The sequence below is a fragment of the Salmo salar genome, chromosome 06 (assembly GCF_965601325.2).
Source record: "Salmo salar chromosome 06, fSalSal1, whole genome shotgun sequence".
NCBI lineage: Eukaryota > Metazoa > Chordata > Actinopteri > Salmoniformes > Salmonidae > Salmo > Salmo salar.
In genome coordinates this window covers 6,068,878-6,093,471 of record NC_138296.1, presented here as the reverse complement: position 1 = coordinate 6,093,471, position 24,594 = coordinate 6,068,878, and the positions used below count along the sequence as shown (strand labels likewise).

The following is a 24,594-nucleotide window of genomic DNA, read 5'->3' as shown; positions in this document are numbered from 1 at the left end:
GGTATCAAACATCAAATATATGGAAACCACATGTCTAACTCTGGTCCAGTAATTCTATTCCAGCCATTACAATGAGCCTGTCCTCCTATAGCTCCTCCCATCAGCCTCCACTGATGTAGCACCACGTGTGTCAGGTCTGTGTTATAGTTGTGATACAGACTGTAGATATAACATTATTAGCTATGTTAGTAGCTATGTTAGTAGGTATATTAGTAGCTATGTTAGTAGGTATATTAGTAGGTATATCAGTAGTGGTGTGTCGTGGTGTGTCGTGTCGTGGTGTGTCATGTAGTGTTGTGTCGTGGTGTGTCGTGGTGTGTAGTAGTAGTTATGTTAGTAGGTATGTTAGTAGGTATGTTAGTAGGTATATTAGTAGGTATGTTAGTAGGTATGTTAGTAGCTATGTTAGTAGGTATGTTGAGGTAGCGTAGGTGTTAGTAGCTATGTTAGTAGGTATGTTAGTAGGTATATTAGTAGGTATGTTAGTAGCTATGTTAGTAGGTATATCAGTAGGTCAGTGCTGGGCAGTAGGCTATGTTAGTAGCTATGTTAGTAGCTATGTTAGTAGCTATGTCGATCAGTTCATTTAGGGAGAGTGTAGTGTCCCGACACACTTGGTATGTTTGTAGGTATATTAGTAGGTATATTATTAGGCATGTTATTAGGTATGTTATATGGTATATTAGTAGGTATGTTAATAGATATTTTAGTAGGTATGTTATTAGGTATGTTATTAGGTATATTAGTAGGTATGTTATTAGGTATGTTATTAGGTATATTAGTAGGTATGTTTGTAGGTATATTAGTAGGTATTTTATTAGGTATGTTAGTAGGTATATTAGTAGGTATATTAGTAGGTATGTTTGTATGTATGTTATATGGTATGTTATTAGGTATATTAGTAGGTATGTTTGTAGGTATATTAGTAGGTATATTAGTAGGTATGTTAGTAGGTATATTAGTAGGTATATTAGTAGGTATGTTTGTAGGTATGTTAGTAGGTATGTTAGTAGGTATATTAGTAGGTATGTTAGTAGGTATGTTAGTAGGTATATTAGTAGGTATATTAGTAAGTATGTTAGTAGGTATGTTAGTAGGTATGTTAGTAGGTATATTAGTAGGTATGTTAGTTGGTATATCAGTAGGTATATTAGTAGGTATATTATTAGGCATGTTATTAGGTATGTTATATGGTATATTAGTAGGTATGTTAATAGATATTTTAGTAGGTATATTAGTAGGTATATTAGTAGGTATATTATTAGGTATGTTATTAGGTATGTTATATGCTATATTAGTAGGTATGTTAGTAGGTATGTTAGTAAGTATGTTAGTAGGTATGTTAGTAGGTATGTTAGTAGTTGTCACGTCCTGACCCTTGTAAGATGTCATTTTCTATAGTAGAGTAGGTCAGGGCGTGACAGGTAGTGTTTTGGATGGTTTTCTATGTTTTCTATTTCTATGTTTAGTTCTAGTATTCTATTTCTATGTTGGAGGTTTTTGGGATGATCTCCAATTAGAGGCAGCTGGTTCGCGTTATCTCTAATTGGAGATCATATTTAAGTTGGGGTTTTTTTCTAGTGTGTTTGTGGGCAGTTGTATTCTGTTTAGTTGCATTCTGTTTAGTTGCTGTACCTGACAGAACTGATCGTTTTCCGTTTGTTATTTTGTCTTTAGTGTTTTGAGTTAATACATTTCATCATGAGCACTCAACCCGCTGTGCTTTGGTCCCCTCTTTACGACAGCCGTTACAGTAGGTATATTAGTAGGTATGTTATATGGTATATTAATAGGTATGTTAGTAGATATGTTAGTAGGTATATTAGTAGGTATGTTAGTAGGTATATTAGTAGGTATATTAGTAGGTATATTAGTAGGTATATTAGTAGGTATGTTAGTAGGTATATTAGTAGGTATGTTAGTAGGTATATTAGTAGGTATATTAGTAGGTATATTAGTAGGTATGTTAGTAGGTATGTTAGTAGGTATGTTAGTAGGTATATTAGTAGGTATGTTAGTAGGTATGTTAGTAGGTATATTATTAGGTATGTTATATGGTATATTAATAGGTATGTTATGTGGTATATTAACAGGTATATTATTAGGTATGTTCGTAAGTATGTTAGTTGGTATATTAGTAGGTATATTAGTAGGTATATTATTAGGTATGTAATAGGTATGTTAGTAGGTATGTTTGTAGGTATGTAATAAGTATATTAATAGGTATGTTAGTAGGTATTTTATTAGGTATGTTATATGGTATATAAATAGGTATAATATTAGGTATGTCAGTATGTTAGTAGCTATGTTAGTAGCTATGTTAGTAGGTATATTAGTAGGTATGTTAGTAGGTATGTTAGTAGCTATGTTAGTAGTTATATTAGTAGGTATGTTAGTAGGTATGTTAGTAGGTATGTTAGTAGGTATATTAGTAGGTATATCAGTAGGTATATTAGTAGGTATGTTAGTAGGTATATTAGTAGGTATATTAGTAGGTATATTAGTAGGTATATCAGTAGGTATATCAGTAGGTATATCAGTAGTTATATTAGTAGGTATGTTAGTAGGTATGTTAGTAGGTATGTTAGTAGGTATGTTAGTTGGTATATTAGTAGGTATATTAGTAGGTATGTTAGTAGCTATGTTAGTAGGTATGTTAGTAGGTATGTTAGTAGCTATGTTAGTAGGTATGGTTTACCTGATCCCTGGCACATGTCTGTCTGCAGCAGCTGCTTGGCTCTGATGATGTCAACGTTGAGTCTTCCAGCGGAGGGCAGGTAGTTGAGTGATAACAGCAGCTCTCCCAGCTCTACCTCATTCTGTTAGAAACACAAAACACTGTTAATATCACTCTATCTGTAGATACGTCTGTCTGACTATCTCAGATAGATGATTGATAACAGCAGCTCTCTCTCTCTCTCTCCCTCTCTCGCTCTTTCTTTTCTCTCTCTCTCTCTCTCCCTCTATCTCGCTCTCTCTTCCTATCTCTCTCTCTCTAGTAGAGAGAACCCAGGGTGTGTGTCTAGTAGAGACCCCTAGTAGAGAGAACCCAGGGTGTGTGTCTAGTAGAGAGACCCCTAGTAGAGAGAACCCAGGGTGTGTGTCTAGTAGAGACCCCTAGTAGAGAGAACCCAGGGTGTGTGTCTAGTAGAGACCCCTAGTAGAGAGAACCCAGGGTGTGTGTCTAGTAGAGACCCCTAGTAGAGAGAACCCAGGGTGTGTGTCTAGTAGAGACCCCTAGTAGAGAGAACCCAGGGTGTGTGTCTAGTAGAGACCCCTAGTAGAGAGAACCCAGGGTGTGTGTCTAGTAGAGACCCCTAGTAGAGAGAACCCAGGGTCTGTGTCTAGTAGAGACCCCTAGTAGAGAGAACCCAGGGTGTGTGTCTAGTAGAGACCCCTAGTAGAGAGAACCCAGGGTGTGTGTCTAGTAGAGACCCCCTAGTAGAGAGAATCCAGGGTGTGTGTCTAGTAGAGACCCCTAGTAGAGAGAACCCAGGGTGTGTGTCTAGTAGAGACCCCTAGTAGAGAGAATCCAGGGTGTGTGCTTGTGTGTATAATGTTGTTCTTACCAGCCTGTGTTGTTGTGTTGTGGTGGTGTGGTGTGGTGGTGGTGTCATGGTGTTGTTGTGTCGTGGTGTTGTGGTGTTGTTGTGGTGTTGTTGTGTTGTGGTTTTATGGTGTTGTTGCGGTGTTGCTGTGGTATTGCCGTGTTGCGGTGTTGTTGTGTTCCCTAGCGATGGGTTCACCACCCTCGTGACAATAGAACAGATGTGCAGCTAGGACAGTGTATCAGTGTTAGTGTCTCTCACTCACTCACTCACTCACTCTCTCTCACACTCTCTCACACTCTCTCACACTCTCTCACACTCTCTCACACTCTCTCACACTCTCTCACACACACTCTCACACACACACACACACACACACACACACACACACACACACACACACACACACACACACACACCACACACACACACACACACACACACACACACACACACACACACACACACTGTCAGTGTTGTGCCTCTCCTGGCCAATAAACAACAGATTGGGCCTCAGAGGGCCTAAAGATGACTGGATGTCTATGTAGGAGAGGCTGAGAGGAGGAGAGGAGGAGGAGGAGGACGAAGACGAGGGAATGGGGAGGAAGTGGATGAGGAAGTGAAGAGGAGGAGGACAAGTGAATGAGGAGGAAATGGATGAGGTGAAGAGGAGGAGGACGAGGGAATGGGGAGGAAGTGGATGAGGAGGTGAAGAGGAGGAGGACGAGTGAATGAGGCGGAAGAGGAGGAGGAGGACAGGCTGAGAAGCTTTATAATGGTTTTACATCCAAAGGGAGGAATCCACTTAGATCAATGTGTTGAACTAAGACACTTAGTGTGTGTTGAACTAAGACATTGTTGAACTAAGACACTTAGTGTGTGTTGAACTAAGACATTGTTGAACTAAGACATTTAGTATGTGTTGAAATAAGACACTTAGTGTGTGTTGAACTAAGACATTTTTGAATTAAGACACTTAGTGTGTGTTAAACTAAGACATTGTTGAATTAAGACACTTAGTGTGTGTTAAACTAAGACACGTAGTGTGTATTGAACTAAGACATTGTTGAACTAAGACACTTAGTGTGTGTTGAACTAAGACATTGTTGAACTAAGACACTTAGTGTGTGTTAAACTAAGACACGTAGTGTGTATTGAACTAAGACATTGTTGAACTAAGACATTTAGTGTGTGTTGAACTAAGACACTTAGTGTGTGTTGAACTAAGACATTTAGTGTGTGTTGAACTAAGACACTTAGTGTGTGTTGAACTAAGACATTTAGTGTGTGTGTTCTCCCTACCTGAGAACTGGGTACCAGGGCCTTCCACCAGTGACCGCCCTTCACCAGATCAACCTCACTCAGAGGCAGCGCCACCTACCAATGGAAACACACCATTACAGAACTAATCTATCAGTCAGGGATGAATGTGCCTTGCAAAAGTATTCATCCCCCTTGGCGTTTTTCCTATTTTGTTGCATTACAACTTGTAATTTAAATAGATTTTTATTTGGATTTCATGTAATGGACATACACAAAATAGTCCAAATTGGTGAAGTGAAATGAAAAAAAATTACTTGTTTTAAAAAACAACAACATTTAAATGGAAAAGTGGTGCATCCATATTGTCACGAGCGTAGAACTGTTTTAGGGTGAGTCAAGCGCAGGAGACTGAGGTCCGTTGGAACAAACTTCATTTAATAAATCCAAAGGCAAAATCCATATACGGCTGGGAGCACAACAGTCAAAAAGACTAAAAGAAGCACCGCTCAAAAGGGTAGACGGGACGCAGCCCGGCAACCCTACTGCCTATACAATAAGTCCCAAACAATATAACACCACACGTAACAAAGAACAATCCCGCACGAATCCTAACTAAACACAGACAGACTAAATACCCCCCCCACTAATGACAAATCAAAGTGCAATCAAAAAACAGACATAACTAACAGACACTGAAACATAGATCGGTGGCAGCTAGTAGGCCGGCGACGACGAACGCCGAGCACCGCCCGACCGAGGAGAGGCGCCACCTTCTGTGGACGTTGTGACACATATGTATTCACCCCCTTCGCTATGAAGCCCCTAAATAAGATCTGGTGCAACCAATTACCTTCAGAAGTCACATAATTAGTTAAATAAAGTCCACCTGTGTGCAATCTAAGTGTCACATGATCTGTCACATGATCTCAGTATATATACACCTGTTCTGAAAGGCCCCAGAGTCTACAACACCACTAAGCAAGGGGCACCACCAAGCAAGTGGCACCATGAAGACCAAGGAGCTCTCTAAACAGGTCAGGGACAAAGTTGTGGAGAAGTACAGATCAGGGCTGGGTTATAAAAAAATATCCAAAACTTTAAACATCCCATGGAGCACCATTAAATCCATTATAAAAAATGGAAAGAATATGGCACCACAACAAACCTGCCAAGAGAGGGCCACCCACCAAAACTCACGGAACAGGCAAGGAGGGCATTAATCAGAGAGGAAACAAAGAGACCAAAGATAACCCTGAAGGAGCTGCAAAGCTCCACAGCGGAGATTGGAATATTTGTCCATAGGACCAGTTTAAGCCGTACACTCCACAGAGCTGGGCTTTACGGAAGAGTGGCCAGAAAAAAGTAATTGCTTAATGAAACAAATAAGCAAACACGTTTGGTGTTCGCCAAAAGGAATGTGGCCCCAAACATATGGAAGAAGGTACTCTGGTCAGAAGAGACTAAAATTGAGCTTTTTGGCCATCAAGGAAAACGCTCTGTCTTGCACAAACCCAACACCTCTCATCACCCCGAGAACACCATCCCCACAGTGAAGCATGGTGGTGACAGCATCATGCGGTGTGGGATGTTTTTCATTGGCAGGGACTGGAAAACTGGTCAGATTTGAAGAAATAATGGATGGCGCTACATACAGGGAAATTCTTGAGGGAAACCTGCTTTAGTCTTTCCAGAGATTTGAGACTAGGACTGAGATTCACCTTTCAGCAGGACAATGACTGTAAGCATACAGCTAAAGCAACACTTGAGTGATTTATGGGGAAACATTTAAATGTCTTGGAATGGCCTAGTCAAAGCCCAGACCTCAATCCAATTGAGAATCTGTGGTATGACTTAAAGATTGCTGTACACCAGCGGAACCCATCCAACTTGAAGGAGCTGGAGCAGTTTTGCCTTGAAGAATGGGCAAAAATCCCAGTGGCTAGATGTGACTCGCTTATAAAGACATACCCCAAGAGACTTGCAGCTGTAATTGCTGCAAAAGGTGGTTCTACAAAGTATTGACACTGAGGGGGGTGAATAGTTATGTACGCTCAAGTTTTCCATTTTTTTTGTCTTATTTCTTGTTTGTTTCACAATAAAAAATATTTTGCATCTTCTAAGTGGTAGGCATGTTGTGTAAAACAAATGATACAAACCCCTCAAAAATCAATTTTAATTCCAGGTTGTAAGGCAACAAAATAGGAAAAATGCCAAAGGGGGTGAAAATTTTCGCCATCCACTGTATCTTCCTGGTACGGGACATCCTGTGTATGCACACACATTGTTTTTATTGGCCTAATAGTCAAGAAGAAGGCACAGTGATGCCGAAACGTTGGTGATTTACCCATTACTGGGAGTTTATATATTGATCGTACAACTCTCTTTATTTTTATAGCTAATAGTAAAGACGTCACTTTTTTTAAAGTAGGATGAACACAACCAGTCATTGTCAAATAAATCACTTCAAAAAGCAGACAATACCCGCGCACGTTCATCCACTCTCACATAATTCCAGCATCTGAAACAGTGCAGTGCACCGGCCATTTGATGAATGGGAAAAGGCTATTAAAACACCCAATAGCCTAATGACATTAGACTTATAGCCTGAATGTATTTGTGTTCACATCAAACCACACAACATTTTGGAACGTATTCCACCCTTTATCAAGTCCATTTGCAAATTTGTCATGCGGCTGACAGGCTAATGACAAATGATGGTGTAACAGCCGACAGGTTTTCATGCAGTCTTTGTTTTAATTATTGTGATAGGATCATGTTTTACCAGCTTACTTTCACCCCAGGTATCAATACTCACATGATTGGTGTGTGTGCTTGTGTGCTTGTGTATGAGCGTGTGTGCGTTCGTGTGTGTGTGTTTTGTTTGTGGGGTTGGGTATGCGTGTATGTGTGTTCACCTTGCCGATGACACAGTGTCGTGAGAACTTGTCGAAGTCGACCACAGACAGCAGCAGGGTGCGGCGCTGGGCCTCCAAGAACAGAAGGTCAAAGGTGAACCGCTCCTCAAACACCGGGTTCTGTGTCTTCCTCTTCACCCCCGTCTGAAGAAGAAAAATACTTTATTATTCTTTTTTATTTTATTTTATTTTATTTAACTAGGCAAGTCAGTTAATAAATCCTCTTAGTGACCACTTCGAGACAGGATCCCGTTAACGAGATCGTTTGACAAAATAGCATGGCGCAAAATTCAAAACAGCAAAAATATCATAATTTCAATTTCTCAAACATACGACTATTTTACACCATTTTAAAGATACACTTCTCCTTGATGTAACCACATTGTCCGATATCAAAAAGGCTTTACAGCGAAAGCAAAACATTAGATTATGTTAGGAGAGTACAAAGACAAAAATAACCACACAGCCATTTTCCAAGCAAGGAGAAATGTCACAAAAACCCAAAACACAGCTAAATGAAGCACTAACCTTTGATGATCTTCATCAGATGACACTCCTAGGACATCATGTTACACAATACATGTATGTTTTGTTTGATAAAGTTCATATTTATATCCAAAAACAGCATTTTACATTGGAGCGTGATGTTCAGAAAATATATTCCCACCCAAAACTTCCGGTAAATTTACAAAAATACTCATCATAAACTTTGACAAAATACATAACAATTATTTTAAGAATTATAGATACAGTACTCCTTTATGCAACCGCTGTGTCAGATTTTAAAATAGCTTTACGAAGAAAGCACATTTTTCAATATTCTGAGTACATAGCTCGCCATCACAGCAAGCTATACAGACACCCGCCAAGTTCGGGGTCACCTAAACTCAGAATTAGTATTATAAATATTCTCTTACCTTTGCTGATCTTCGTCAGAATGCACTCCCAGGACTGCTACATCCACAAGAAATGTTGTTTTTGTTCGAAATAATCCACATTTATGTCCAAATACCTCCGTTTTGTTCTTGCGTTCAGGTCACTATCCAAAGGCATAATGCGCGAGCGTAATTCAAGACACAAAAAGTCAAAATGTTCCATTACCGTATTTAGAAGCATGTCAAACGTTGTTTAAAATCAATCTTTATGGTATTTTTTAACGTACAAATGCGATAATATTCCAACAGGACAATAGCGTATTCATTCAAGGACAAAAAGCAGGAACAGCGCATATCCAATCCTTTTGTCCCCAGGCAGTCCACTCATTGACTGATACTCTGCCCGGTTACAGGAGACGGATGAAACAACTTTCTGAAGGCTTTTGACAGTCAATGGAAGCCTTAGGAAGTGCAACGTGACCCCACAGACACTGTAGTTTTGATAGGGATTAGAAAGAAGAACTACAATTCTCAGATCTTCCACTTCCGGGTTGAATTTTTCTCAGGTTTTTGCCTGCCATATGAGTTCTGTTATACTCACAGACACCATTCAAACAGTTTTAGAAACTTCAGAGTGTTTTCTATCCAAATCTACTAATAATATGCATATCTTAGTTTCTGGGCCAGAGTAGTAACCAGTTTAATTTGGGTACATTTTTCATCCGGCCATGAAAATACTGCCCCCATCCCTAAGAGGTTTTAAGAACAAATTCTTGTTTACAATGACGGCCTACCCTAGCCAAACCCGGACGACGCTGGGCCAATTGTGCGCCGCCCTATGGGACTTCCAATCATGGCCAGTTGTGATACAGCCTGGATTTGAACCAGGGTGTCTGTAGTGACGCCTCTAGCACTGAGATACAGTGCCTTAGACCGCTGCGACACTCGGGAACCCAAGGTGAGGGGGGCCCATTAACTTATAGAAAATGGAAATGTGTATTTATGCTGACAACCCAACCTTGAGCCTGGAAGCAATGGGACTGCGCCCCCGGAGCAATACTTCTAGGTATGATTAAGTGCTTTGCTCAAGGGCACAACAGCAGACAATGGTTTCTAGGATACTGATGCCAGCAACCCTCCAGTTGACAGCTCACTCCACACCATATTTTTCCAGTCAGAGCTGGGATTCAAACCAGCAACCCTCCAGTTGCAGGGCCGCTTCTCTAAGCGCTAAGCTACCTGCCGGGAGTTCTTGTGGTCCGGCAGCAGGCTGATCTTGACGTATGGGTTGGAGTGGGCCATGTCCTGGCGGGCTCCATCACATGTCAGAGGTGGGGGCAGGTCGCGAGCCTCAATGACCCTAACGCCCAGGTGGCCGTTGATTAGGTCATACCTGAGAGGAGAGGGGTATGGGAGAGAGAGAGAGAGGAGGAGATTGGGATGATCAGAGGGAGAGAAAGAGAAAGAGAGGGGGAGAGAGAGAGAGACAGAGAGAGAGAGAGGAGGAGATTGGGATGATCAGAGGGAGAGAAAGAGAGAGCGAGAGGGGGAGAGAGAGACAGAGAGAGAGAGGAGGAGATTGGGATGATCAGAGGGAGAGAAAGAGAGAGGGGGGGAGAGAGAGACAGAGAGAGAGGAGGAGATTGGGATGATCAGAGGGAGAAAAGAGAGAGAAGAGGAGGAGATTGGGGTGATCAGAGGGAGAAAAGAGAGAGAAGAGGAGGAGATTGGGATGATCAGAGGGACATGAAGAAAAGAAACATTAGATGAATGAATGTTTTTCTTATTTTCCTGTATTTATTTCTAGACCTGGGGAAGTTTACAAGCTTATTACTATAATTCTGATTCTAAAATATAAAAGATATAATACAACGTATAAAAGACAATACGTTACTGTGTGCTGAAGTGGAGCATGCCCAGTTGGTATCGTAGCAGAATCTCCTCGTCCGTTAGCGAGTCCACGTCGTCTCCGGATGAGTCCAGAGAGTAGAGGCGTGGCTCCAACTTCCTGAAGTAGTCATCCGCAGGGGGCTGAGGTCGACGCAGCGGCTGGATTACCTCCTTCCTGGGGCCCATGGCCCAGAACTCAATGGGTTTCACATCAACCAGCGGAGAGCTGGGCCTGCGGGCGTCTAGACCTGGGGGAGGGGAGGGGGTGAATAGAGGAGAATATAGTTAGAGGAGAAAAGAGAGAGGAGAGGGGAATGAAGAAGTTAATTCAATCATTTTTTGATTCAGTGGTTCTTAGTGGTTCAGTGTTTCATCCAGTGGTTCTTAGTGGTTAATTGGTTCAGTGGTTCAATACTTAACTCAGTAATTCCTTGGTTCAGTGATTCAGTGTTTCATTCAGTAGTTTAGTATTTAATTGGTTCAGGGGTTCAGTGTTTGATTAATTGGTTCAGTGGTTCAGTAGTTAAGAGTTTGATTCAGAGAGTCAGTGGTTCAGTATTTGATTCAGTAGTTAAGTGGTTAATTGGTTCAGTGTTTGATTCAGTGATTCATTGGATCAGTTGTTCTTACTGGAGAGTTGTTGGACCAGGCTGAAGGTGGATCGGGACATCTCTGAGCTGGACCGTCTCCGGGTCGGAATACTGTCCTGCGGTATTGCCATGGCGTCAACATGAGTGACCCCTGTATAAGTGTCCTTCTCATCCACACACTCGTTCACTCTGAGACGGAGGGAGAGAGAGAGAAACATAGGGAGAGAGGGAGACAGAGAGAGACAGGGAGAGCTTTTGTTACTTCTAGGTTGGACTACTGCAATGCTCTACTTTCCGGCTACCCGGATAAAGCACTAAATAAACTTCAGTTAGTGCTAAATACGGCTGCTAGAATCCTGACTAGAACCCAAAAATGTGATCATATTACATCAGTGCTAGCTTCCCTACACTGGCTTCCTGTTAAGGCAAGAGCTGATTTCAAGGTTTTACTGCTAACCTACAAAGCATTACATGGGCTTGCTCCTACCTATCTTCAGATTTGGTCCTGCCGTACATACCTACACGTACGCTACGGTCACAAGACGCAGGCCTCCTAATTGTCCCTAGAATTTCTAAGCAAACAGCTGGAGGCAGGGCTTTCTCCTATATAGCTCAATTTTTATGGAATGGTCTGCCTACCCATGTGAGAGACGCAGACTCGGTCTCAACCTTTAAGTCTTTACTGAAGACTCATCTCTTCAGTAGGTCCTATGATTGAGTGTAGTCTGGCCCAGGTGTGTGAAGGTGAACAGAAAGGCTACGGAGCAATGAACCGCCCTTGCTGTCTCTGCCTCGCCGGTTCCCCTCTCACCACTGGGATTCTCTGCCTCTAACCCGATTACAGGGGCTGAGTCACTGGCTTACTGGTGTTCTTCCATGCCGTCCCTAGGAGGGGTGCGTCACTTGAGTGGGTTGAGTCACTGACGTGGTCTTCCTGTCTGGGTTGGCGCCCCCCCCTTGGGTTGTGCCGTAGCGGAGATCTTTGTGGGCTATACTCGGCCTTGTCTCAGGACGGTAAGTTGGTGGTTGGAGTCATCCCTCTAGTGGTGTGGGGGCTGTGCTTTGGCAAAGTGGGTGGGGTTATATCCTGCCTGTTTGGCCCTGTCCGGGGGTTTCATCGGATGGGGCCACAGTGTCTCCTGACCCCTCCTGTCTCAGCCTCCAGTATTTATGCTGCAGTAGTTTATGAGTCGGGGGGCTAGGGTCAGTCTGTTATATCTGGAGTATTTCTCCTGCCTTATCCGGAATTTAAGTATGCTCTCTCTAATTCTCTCTTTCTCTCTTTCTTTCTCTCTCTCGGAGGACCTGAGCCCTAGGACCATGCCTCAGGACTACCTGGCATGATGACTCCTTGCTGTCCCCAGTCCACCTGGCCGTGCTGCTGCTCCAGTTTCAACTGTTCTGCCTGCGGCTATGGAACCCTGACCTGTTCACCGGACGTGCTTCCTGTCCCAGACCTGCTGTTTTTAACTCTTTAGAGACAGTAGGAGCGGTAGAGATACTCTCAATGATCGGCTATGAAAAGCCAACTGACATTTACTCTTGAGGTGCTGACTTGTTGCACCCTCGACAACTACTGTGATTATAATTATTTGACCATGCAGGTCATTTATGAACATTTGAACATCTTGGCCATGTTCTGTTATAATCTCCACCCGGCACAGCCAGAAGAGGACTGGCCACCCCTCATAGCCTGGTTCCTCTCTAGGTTTCTTCCTGGGTTTTGGCCTTTCTAGGGAGTTTTTCCTAGCCACCGTACTTCTACACCTGCATTACCGTAGATTCTGGACTATAAGCCGCAACTTTTTTCCCTGGCTTTGAACCTCGCGGCTTAAACAATGACACAGCTAAGATATGGATTTTTCCCGCTTTCAATTTTTTTTGCTCCAAAAAAAACACATTCTGTGACGTGCTCAGTTTTTTGCCGGCATGAAGCTTTCATTAGACCAATGAAATTGCCGAACGGGTTAAGGTCAAACAACTTTTTTGTTTACTGTTTAGATTAAATCGAGCGCTCTCAAACTTCCCATCATTCTGATTACGGTAGTCATTTTGTCACCCTCATCATGGCAAAGACACGGAGAAATGCATATGATGCAGCTTTCAAGTTGAAGGCGATTGATCTGGCTGTTGGAAAAGGAAATAGAGCTGCTGCACGGGAGCTTGGTCTTAATGAGTCGATGATAAGACGTTGGAAACAGCAGCGTGAGGAATTGACTCAGTGCAAAAAGACAACTAAAGCTGCTCATTTTTTATTTTTTGTTACAAGCCGTGTTTCGTTAAAGCCTATTTATTTTTGTTACAAGCCGTGTTTCGTTAAAGCCTGTGTAAAGTTCATTTGTTTCAATGTATCGGTTGGCACCTGCGGCTTGTAGACATGTGCTGCTTATTTATGTTCCAAAAAAATAAAAAAAAATCGGTGGGTGTGGCTTATATTCAGGTGCGCTTAATAGTCCGGAAATTACGGTACTTGCTGTTTGGGGTTTTAGGCTGGGTTTCTGTACAGCACTTTGAGATATCAGCTGATGTAAGAAGGGCTATATAAATACATTTGATTTGATTTGATTTGAGAGAGGGAGAGAGAGAGAAACAGAGGGAGAGGGAGAGAGGGAGACAGAGAGAAAGAGGGAGAGAAACAGATGGAGAGGGAGAGAGGGAGACAGAGAAAGACAGGGAGAGCCAGAGAGAAAGAGGGAGAGAGAGAGAAACAGAGGGAGAGGGAGAGAGGGAGACAGAGAGAAAGAGGGAGAGAGAGAGAAACAGAGGGAAAGGGAGAGAGGGAGACAGAGAGAAAGACAGGGAGAGCCAGAGAGAAAGAGGGAGAGAGAGAGAGAGAGACAGAGGGAGAGGGAGAGATTGAGACAGAGAAACAGAGGGAGAGAGAGAAAGACAGGGAGATCCAGAGTGAAAGAGGGAGAGAGAGAGAGAGAGAGAGAGAGAGAGAGAGAGAGAGAGAGAAACAGATGGATAGAGGGAGACAGAGAGAGAGCGAGAAACACTTGAACCTCGATCTACTACAGGTGGTCCATGGCCTGATCTCCCCCCAAATAATACATTTTGTTTATGAATATTACTAACAGCAACAGATTAAACTCTTTTTGGCCAAGGGATCCATGAAATAAGTTTAGAGGGTGTAATAGAATGCAATACAATGGAATATTATTAATTTACAAGATTCTGTTCTTAACCCTGGGCAACATGGGCCTGGGAGGCTCACAGAGACATTAGTATCCACAGTACTCTGTTCTTAACCCTGGGCAACATGGGCCTGGGAGGCTCACAGAGACATTAGTATCCACAGTACTCTGTTCTTAACCCTGGGCAACATGGGCCTGGGAGGCTCACAGAGACATTAGTATCCATAGTATTCTGTTCTTAACCCTGGGCAACATGGGCCTGGGAGGCTCACAGAGATATTAGTATCCACAGTACTCTGTTCTTAACCCTGGGCAACATGGGCCTGGGAGGCTCACAGAGACATTAGTATCCACAGTATTCTGTTCTTAACCCTGGGCAACATGGGCCTGGGAGGCTCACAGAGATATTAGTATCCACAGTACTCTGTTCTTAACCCTGGGCAACATGGGCCTGGGAGGCTCACAGAGACATTAGTATGGGCAACATGGGCCTGGGAGGCTCACAGTGACATTAGTATCCCTGGGCATTCATGGGTTCTTAACCCTGGGCAACATGGGCCTGGGAGGCTCACAGAGACATTAGTATCCACAGTATTCTGTTCTTAACCCTGGGAAACATGGGCCTGGGAGGCTCACAGAGACATTAGTATCCACAGTACTCTGTTCTTAACCCTGGGCAACATGGGCCTGGGAGGCTCACAGAGACATTAGTATCCACAGTACTCTGTTCTTAACCCTGGGCAACATGGGCCTGGGAGGCTCACAGAGACATTAGTATGCATAGTATTCTGTTCTTAACCCTGGGCAACATGGGCCTGGGAGGCTCACAGAGACATTAGTATCCACAGTATTCTGTTCTTAACCCTGGGCAACATGGGCCTGGGAGGCTCACAGAGATATTAGTATCCACAGTACTCTGTTCTTAACCCTGGGCAACATGGGCCTGGGAGGCTCACAGAGACATTAGTATCCATAGTATTCTGTTCTTAACCCTGGGCAACATGGGCCTGGGAGGCTCACAGAGACATTAGTATCCACAGTATTCTGTTCTTAACCCTGGGAAACATGGGCCTGGGAGGCTCACAGAGACATTAGTATCCACAGTACTCTGTTCTTAACCCTGGGCAACATGGGCCTGGGAGGCTCACAGAGACATTAGTATCCACAGTATTCTGTTCTTAACCCTGGGCAACATGGGCCTGGGAGGCTCACAGAGATATTAGTATCCACAGTATTCTGTTCTTAACCCTGGGCAACATGGGCCTGGGAGGCTCACAGAGACATTAGTATCCACAGTATTCTGTTCTTAACCCTGGGCAACATGGGCCTGGGAGGCTCACAGGGATATTGGTATCCACAGTACTCCACCAATTATCCATTTTTCAACTCAATACTTGTTGTATTCTCTAATTGTTTGTTGAATTTGTTTAAACATAAATGCGCTGTACTGTTCTGATTAAGAGGGGGTCCCTGATGGATTTGCATCAGTCACAAAAGGGGTCAGAAGCCCTTGTCTACCACACATTGGTGGTACCTGCCAACTCAGAGTATGGAGCTCCTCTGGGTCCATGTGAAGGACAAGAAACATGTGTTATTGGCTAATGTGGTCGAAATGTTCCTTATCCTTCAACTGGGGAAATCAGACAGCTATATAACAACGACGTCATCATAACTACTCTCTCTCTCTGTGTCAGTGTGTGTGTGTGTGTGTGTGTGTGTGTGTGTGTGTGTGTGTGTGTGTGTGTGTGTGTGTGTGTGTGTGTGTGTGTGCTAACGGCTTTCTGGCAGGATTAACTGATTGTTTCCATGAGCGATAGTGATACTTCTGTAAACACAGCTGTCACTGGCTGCATCTCATAGGGGTGGCAGGGAGCCTAGCGGTTAGAGCGCGGGGCCAGGAACCCAAAGGTCACTAGCTCGAGTCCTCGAGCTTGCGCATACTTCAGAAAAAGTAAAGATACCTTAATAAAAAATGACTTAAGTGAAAGTCACCCAGTAAAGTTATATTTGAGCGAAAGTATTTGGTTTTAAATATACTTAAGTAACAAAATTAAATCTAAGTGCTTTATCAAAAAAAGAAACAAAAGCAAAACGCAGCATCATCGGGGATGATTTCTGATTTCTGTATTTGGAAAGTGACATATCTTGAAAACTTGAGGGCTGACAAGTAGTACTTTTAAATATTTTTACTTAAGTACTTTGCACGACTGCACTTAACCCTAATTGCTCCAGGGTCGCCGTTGATAATGGCTGATCCTGGCAGAGGGGGAGTTGAGACATGAAAAAATAACATTTTAAATAGGACAAGTATAAGCACCTACCTTATTATTAAATGGGATGCAGCCACTATGCAGCTGATGTAGAATATCTCTAATAACTACTGACAATTTATATCAGAATATCTCTAATAACTACTGACACTTTACCCTGGGATATCTCTAATAACTACTGACACTTTACACCAGCATATCTCTAACTACTGACACTTTACACCAGAATATGTCTAATAACTACTGACAATTTATATCAGAATATCTCTAATAACTACTGACACTTTACCCTGGGAAATCTCTAATAACTACTGACACTTTACACCAGAATATCTCTAATAACTACTGACACTTTACCCCAGAATATCTCTAATAACTACTGACACTTTACACCAGAATATCTCTAATAACTACTGACACTTTACACCAGAATATCTCTAATAACTACTGACACTTTACACCAGAATATCTCTAATAACTACTGACACTTTACACCAGAATATCTCTAATAACTACTGACACTTTACACCAGAATATCTCTAATAACTACTGACACTTTACACCAGAATATCTCTAATAACTACTGACACTTTACACCAGAATATCTCTAATAACTACTGACACTTTACACCAGAATATCTCTAATAACTACTGACACTTTACCCCAGAATATCTCTAATAACTACTGACACTTTACACCAGAATATCTCTAATAACTACTGACACTTTACCCCAGAATATCTCTAATAACTACTGACACTTTACACCAGAATATCTCTAATAACTACTGACACTTTACAACAGAATATCTCTAATAACTACTGACACTTTACACCAGAATATCTCTAATAACTACTGACACTTTACACCAGAATATTTCTAATAACTACTGACACTTTACCCCAGAATATCTCTAATAACTACTGACACTTTACACCAGAATATCTGTAATAACTACTGACACTTTACACCAGAATATCTCTAATAACTACTGACACTTTACACCAGAATATCTCTAATAACTACTGACACTTTACACCAGAATATCTCTAATAACTACTGACACTTTACACCAGAATATCTCTAATAACTACTGACACTTTACACCAGAAAATCTCTAATAACTACTGACACTTTACACCAGAATATCTCTAATAACTACTGACACTTTACACCAGAATATCTCTAATAACTACTGACACTTTACACCAGAATATCTCTAATAACTACTGACACTTTACACCAGAATATCTCTAATAACTACTGACACTTTACACCAGAATATCTCTAATAACTACTGACACTTTACACCAGAATATCTCTAAAACTACTGACACTTTACCCCAGAATATCTCTAATAACTACTGACACTTTACCCCAGAATATCTCTAATAACTACTGACACTTTACACCAGAATATCTCTAATAACTACTGACACTTTACACCAGAATATCTCTAATAACTACTGAAACTTTACACCAGAATATCTCTAATAACTACTGACACTTTACACCAGAATATCTCTAATAACTACTGACACTTTACACCAGAATATCTCTAATAACTACTGACACTTTACACCAGAATATCTCTAATAACTACTGACACTTTACACCAGAATATCTCTAATAACTACTGACACTTTACACCAGAATATCTCTAATAACTACTGACACTTTACACCAGAATATCTGTAATAACTACTGACACTTTACACCAGAATATCTCTAATAACTACTGACACTTTACACCAGAATATCTCTAATAACTACTGACACTTTACACCAGAATATCTCTAATAACTACTGACACTTTACACCAGAATATCTCTAATAACTACTGACACTTTACACCAGAATATCTCTAATAACTACTGACACTTTACACCAGAATATCTCTAATAACTACTGACACTTTACACCAGAATATCTCTAATAACTACTGACACTTTACACCAGAATATCTCTAATAACTACTGACACTTTACCCCAGAATATCTCTAATAACTACTGACACTTTACACCAGAATATCTCTAATAACTACTGACACTTTACACCAGAATATCTCTAATAACTACTGACACTTTACCCCAGAATATCTCTAATAACTACTGACACTTTACCCCAGAATATCTCTAATAACTACTGACACTTTACACCAGAATATCTCTAATAACTACTGACACTTTACACCAGAATATCTCTAATAACTACTGACACTTTACACCAGAATATCTCTAATAACTACTGACACTTTACACCAGAATATCTCTAATAACTACTGACACTTTACACCAGAATATCTCTAATAACTACTGACACTTTACACCAGTGTCACGGTTCCTTAAGGCAGGAGGAAAGGGCAGAGTCAAACGCAGGAGACGTAGTGTCGTAGAACGATATATTTATTGCACTGAAAACCCACTCGGCGTAACAAAAGGGCATAGGGTGCGCCCAGACACCACACGGGAACACAGTAAACCCCGAGAAAACAAAAATACGCAAGGGGCGCAGCCCGGCAAATACAATATTCCTCTAGCGAGAATCTGCTGGGGAAAAATGTGCAAAAATCACAGAACGTTCACAGACCTGCCCGCTGACGAACAAACAATCCCGCACAAAGACGAACCCAAAGTAACAAACTAAATACCTCCCCACTAATGACAAACAAGAGACAGGTGCGGGCTAGATCAGACAAAAACCAAAGAACATAGAAACATAGATCGGTGGCAGCTAGTAGACCGGCGACGACGACCGCCGAGCGCCGCCCGACCGAGGAGGGGCGCCATCCTCGGTGGATACTGTGACAACTAGAATATTTCTAATAACTACAGACCCTTTACACCAGAATATTTCTAATAACTACTGACCATTTACACCAGAATATTTCTAATAACTACTGACACTTTACATCAGAATATCTCAAATAACTGCTGACCCATTCTATTAGTGAGCCATGTCCTTCTGTAGGAACAGACACATCTTCTCCTGATGACAGGTCCTTCTCTAGGAACAGACACAACTTCTCCTGATGACATGTCCTTCTCTAGGAACAGACACAACTTCTCCTGATGACATGTCCTTCTGTAGGAACAGACACATCTTCTCCTGATGACATGTCCTTCTGTAGGAACAGACACAACTTCTCCTGATGACATGTCCTTCTCTAGGAACAGACACAACTTCTCCTGATGACATGTCCTTCTCTAGGAACAGACACAACTTCTCCTGATGACAGGTCCTTCTGTAGGAACAGACACATCTTCTCCTGATGACAGGTCCTTCTCTAGGAACAGACACAACTTCTCCTGATGACATGTCCTTCTGTAGGAACAGACACAACTTCTCCTGATGACAGGTCCTTCTGTAGGAACAGACACAACTTCTCCTGATGACATGTCCTTCTGTAGGAACAGACACAACTTCTCCTGATGACATGTCCTTCTCTAGGAACAGACACATCTTCTCCTGATGACATGTCCTTCTCTAGGAACAGACACAACTTCTCCTGATGACAGGTCCTTCTGTAGGAACAGACACATCTTCTTCTGATGACATGTCCTTCTGTAGGAACAGACACAACTTCTCCTGATGACAGGTCCTTCTCTAGGAACAGACACATCTTCTCCTGATGACAGGTCCTTCTCTAGGAACAGACACAACTTCTCCTGATGACAGGTCCTTCTGTAGGAACAGACACATCTTCTTCTGATGACATGTCCTTCTGTAGGAACAGACACATCTTCTCCTGATGACATGTCCTTCTCTAGGAACAGACACATCTTCTCCTGATGACATGTCCTTCTGTAGGAACAGACACAACTTCTCCTGATGACAGGTCCTTCTGTAGGAACAGACACATCTTCTCCTGATGACAGGTCCTTCTCTAGGAACAGACACAACTTCTCCTGATGACAGGTCCTTCTCTAGGAACAGACACATCTTCTCCTGATGACAGGTCCTTCTGTAGGAACAGACACAACTTCTCCTGATGACAGGTCCATGTCCTTGTCCTTATTTTTCCCTGTCGCATATTATTCCATTTGTCTCTGCCGTCACAAAAATCAACACACACAGACACACACGCACACACACGCACACGCACACACACACACAAATAAACACATTGTACGGTAGTGTAATGACAGTAGTCAGTCAGGACATGATAACATGAGACTGCATCCTGTCTGGGGCTTCTGTTCTGTTCTGCTCAGAGGGAATTTAGTTCTATTAAAACACCATCAGAGGAACCATCAGGGATTGTTACATCCTCTTCTCCAGCCTCATCTCTCAGCTATTTACCAAAACACGTGACGAGGTGACCGCTTGTTGTGTTTGGAATCCTGGATTGCCCCTTTAATATCACTGGCCAATGCTGAGAGGAATCTGCACAAACATGTTTTACTCATTTTATTGTTTTCCCTCTCTCTCTCTCCCTCTCTCTCTCTCTCTCTCTCTCTCTCTCTCTCTCTCTCTCTCTCTCTCTCTCTCTCTCTCTCTCTCTCTCTCTCTCTCTCTCTCTCTCTCTCCCCATCCCTCCCTAGCTCCCTCCCTTCCCCTCCCTCCCTCTCCCTCTCCCTCTCCCTCTCTCTCTCTCCCTCTCTCTCTCTCTCTCTCTCTCTCTCTCGCTCTCTCGCTCTCTCCCCATCCCTCCCTAGCTCCCTCCCTTCCCCCTCTCTCTCTCTCTCTCTCTCTCTCTCTCTCTCTCTCTCTCTCTCTCTCTCCCCTCTCTCTCTCTCCCCCCTCTCTCTCTCTCCCCATCCCTCCCTAGCTCCCTCCCTTCCCCTCTCCCTCTCTCTCTCTCTCTACCTTCCTTCCTTCCTTCCTTCCTTCCTTCCTTCCTTCCTTCCTTCCTTCCTTCCTTCCTTCCTTCCTTCCTTCCTTCCTTCCTTCCTTCCTTCCTTCCCTTCCTCATTCCCTTCCTCCTTTCTGTTCGTCAGGGCATATAATTCTAGTCAGGGCTTTGTACTGGACACCTAATTCCCAGCCATCCCTTGGGGATCATCAAGGACCCTATGTGTCCATGGCGACAGCTCGCAGGGAGATAGTTGTCAAGGTAACAGGGCAATCTAAAACACATGGCTTTAGGAGAGGAGGGAGGGAGAAGAGGAGAGGAGAAGAGGGAAATGAACTTAGGTGAAACCAATAGAGAGTGGGGGTGGGTGGAGGGGGACAGAGACACCTCATGTTTTTAAAAGAGTCAATAGGCCTCTGGTCAAAATAAGTGCACTATTTAGGAACTTGTGTTTCATTTGGGAGGCAGACTGAGTCTCCATGGTAATAAGCAGGTTAATACTGGTATATGGTCTGTATCTCAGACTGAGTCTCCATGGTAATAAGCAGGTTAATACTGGTATATGGTCTGTATCTCAGACTGAGTCTCCATGGTAATAAGCAGGTTAATACTGGTATATGGTCTGTATCTCAGACTGAGTCTCCATGGTAATAAGCAGGTTAATACTGGTATATGGTCTGTATCTCAGACTGAGTCTCCATGGTAATAAGCAGGTTAATACTGGTATATGGTCTGTATCTCAGACTGAGTCTCCATGGTAATAAGCAGGTTAATACTGGTATATGGTCTGTATCTCAGACTGAGTCTCCATGGTAATAAGCAGGTTAATACTGGTATATGGTCTGTATCTCAGACTGAGTCTCCATGGTAATAAGCAGGTTAATACTGGTATATGGTCTGTATCTCAGACTGAGTCTCCATGGTAATAAGCAGGTTAATACTGGTATATGGTCTGTATCACATGCTATGCTGATACTACTCCTGAGAGACAACAGTATCGGTACAGTGTGTGTGTATGTCTGTGTGTCTCCAACATGTCTATCTTAATCAGTAGAACAGTGGTTCAGCCAGACCTTTGGTCTCTGTCACACACACACCCTCTCAACCACAGAATGAGCTCACCCAGAGTGCTGACGTCAACATCAGGTCCCTAGAGAGACTAGCAGAACATGGGATATGGACTGTTCCATTACACCACAGAGCAGGGGGGGTTTGACTGTTCCATTACACCACAGAACATGGGGGTTGGACTGTTCCATTACACCACAGAACAGGGGGGTTGGACTGTTCCATTACACCACAGAACATGGGGGTTGGACTGTTCCATTACACCACAGAACAGGGGGGTTGGACTGTTCCATTACACCACAGAACAGGGGGGTTGGGCTGTTCCATTACACCACAGAACATGGGGGTTGGACTGTTCCATTACACCACAGAACAGGGGGGTTGGACTGTTCCATTACACCACAGAACATGGGGGTTGGACTGTTCCATTACACCACAGAACAGGGGGGTTGGACTGTTCCATTACACCACAGAACAGGGGGGTTGGACTGTTCCATTACACCACAGAACAGGGGGGTTGGACTGTTCCATTACACCACAGAACAGGGGGGTTGGACTGTTCCATTACACCACAGAACATGGGGTTGGACTGTTCCATTACACCACAGAACAGGGTGGCTGGACTGTTCCATTACACCACAGAACAGGGGGTTTGGACTGTTCCATTACACCACAGAACAGGGTGGCTGGACTGTTCCATTACACCACAGAACAGGGGGTTTGGACTGTTCCATTACACCACAGAACAGGGGGGTTGGACTGTTCCATTACACCACAGAACAGGGTGGCTGGACTGTTCCATTACACCACAGAACAGGGTGGCTGGACTGTTCCATTACACCACAGAACAGGGTGGCTGGACTGTTCCATTACGCCACAGAACAGGGGGGTTGGACTGTTCCATTACACCACAGAACAGGGTGGCTGGACTGTTCCATTACGCCACAGAACAGGGGGCATTGACAGACCTGGTAATAATCTGTAATGATGATTGACTATATCCACAGCCCTGTTGGAATAGGTTTAAAAAGTGTATCCTTCTACTTCCTGAGACTGATTTAACACAACTGGACAAGTGAACGTTGTGTGCATGTGGGCATGTGTGCGTGAGTGTGCTTTCGTTCATGCGTGTCTGTTTGTGTGTGTGTGTGTGTGTGTGTGTGTGTGTGTGTGTGTGTGTGTGTGTGTGTGTCTGTGCGGCCGTCCGTCCGTTTGTGTGTGTGTGTGTGTTTATGTGTGTGTGTTTATGTGTGTGTGTTTATGTGTGTGTTAACTCACAGCCAGGAGGGGGTCTGAGCAGGGAAGGGTCCCAGTATCTCCACCTCCTCATCACTGGGCGGAAAGCAGCACTCCCAACACCACAACAGACATGAGCGACACGACCACCGACACAACAGACAGTCAGTTAGCCTGGCCAGCACACCCTATAGAGAGAGAGACGGGGATAGAGAGAGAGAAGAGAGAGGAGAGAGAAAGAGAGAAAGAAAGAGAGAAGAGAGAGAAGAGAGAGAGAGAGAGAGAGAGAGAGAGAGAGAGAGAGAGATAGAGAGAGGAAGCAAGCGATTCCCAAACCTTCCATAACAAAGCCTTCACCTACAGAGAGATGAACCTGGAGAAGAGTCCCCTAAGCAAGCTGGTCCTGGGGCTCTGTTCACACAAACAGACCCCACAGACCCCCAGGACCAGTGGCGGTTGTAGCTTGTATGGCTCCCTGGGTGAACCCCTCCCTCCAAAATAACACACAAATAAAAGTAAATTGCACAAATCCTATATCACACAAATACACAAATAGAACAACACACTTCTAAAGAAGAGAACCTGATCATTACACTACTGCACTTCAAACAAAAACACCCAAACTCAATTTCACAACTAATTGCATTACCTATTGCATGAGTACTGTACAAAGTTAGTGGTGCGATATTTGATAGATTCCCACCGCTCCCCCTACCGTGGGCTTCCAGTGGGGAGACCTGAGGTCAACCTACCCCCGCCCCCCTCCCCATCTCCATCTCATACTTCTGAGTGGGAGACCTTCCCAGGCAGTAGCCTGCCTAGCTCCCAAACTAGAATCAGGGCGCCCACTCCGACAAGGTTAATTGACCCACAGTCCCACACGGTGACATGATATCATTGACGTGACGTGCAAATAAGCGATAGAAAACCCATCACACAAATGTCACCATTCTGAATATTTATTTTTAACTTGAAGTTGAATTTTGTTTTTTTGTGCGGGAGCCCC

At 43.1% G+C, this 24,594-nt stretch overlaps 1 protein-coding gene across 1 annotated transcript; it reads right to left on the bottom strand.

The window, feature by feature from the left end:
• Positions 1 to 2,660: 2,660 nt before the first annotated feature.
• On the bottom strand, positions 2,661 to 23,762 carry LOC106601971 (synaptotagmin XVII). The gene is made up of 7 exons (XM_082976277.1): positions 23,631 to 23,762; positions 11,122 to 11,270; positions 10,496 to 10,739; positions 9,841 to 9,994; positions 7,727 to 7,870; positions 4,851 to 4,925; positions 2,661 to 2,819 (listed from the first exon to the last, which is right to left on the bottom strand). The coding sequence occupies exons 2-7, from the start codon at positions 11,210 to 11,212 to the stop codon at positions 2,676 to 2,678; spliced, it is 852 nt and encodes a 283-aa protein (XP_082832403.1). The 5' UTR covers positions 11,213 to 11,270; positions 23,631 to 23,762; the 3' UTR covers positions 2,661 to 2,675.
• Between the last annotated feature and the right edge of the window lie 832 nt (positions 23,763 to 24,594).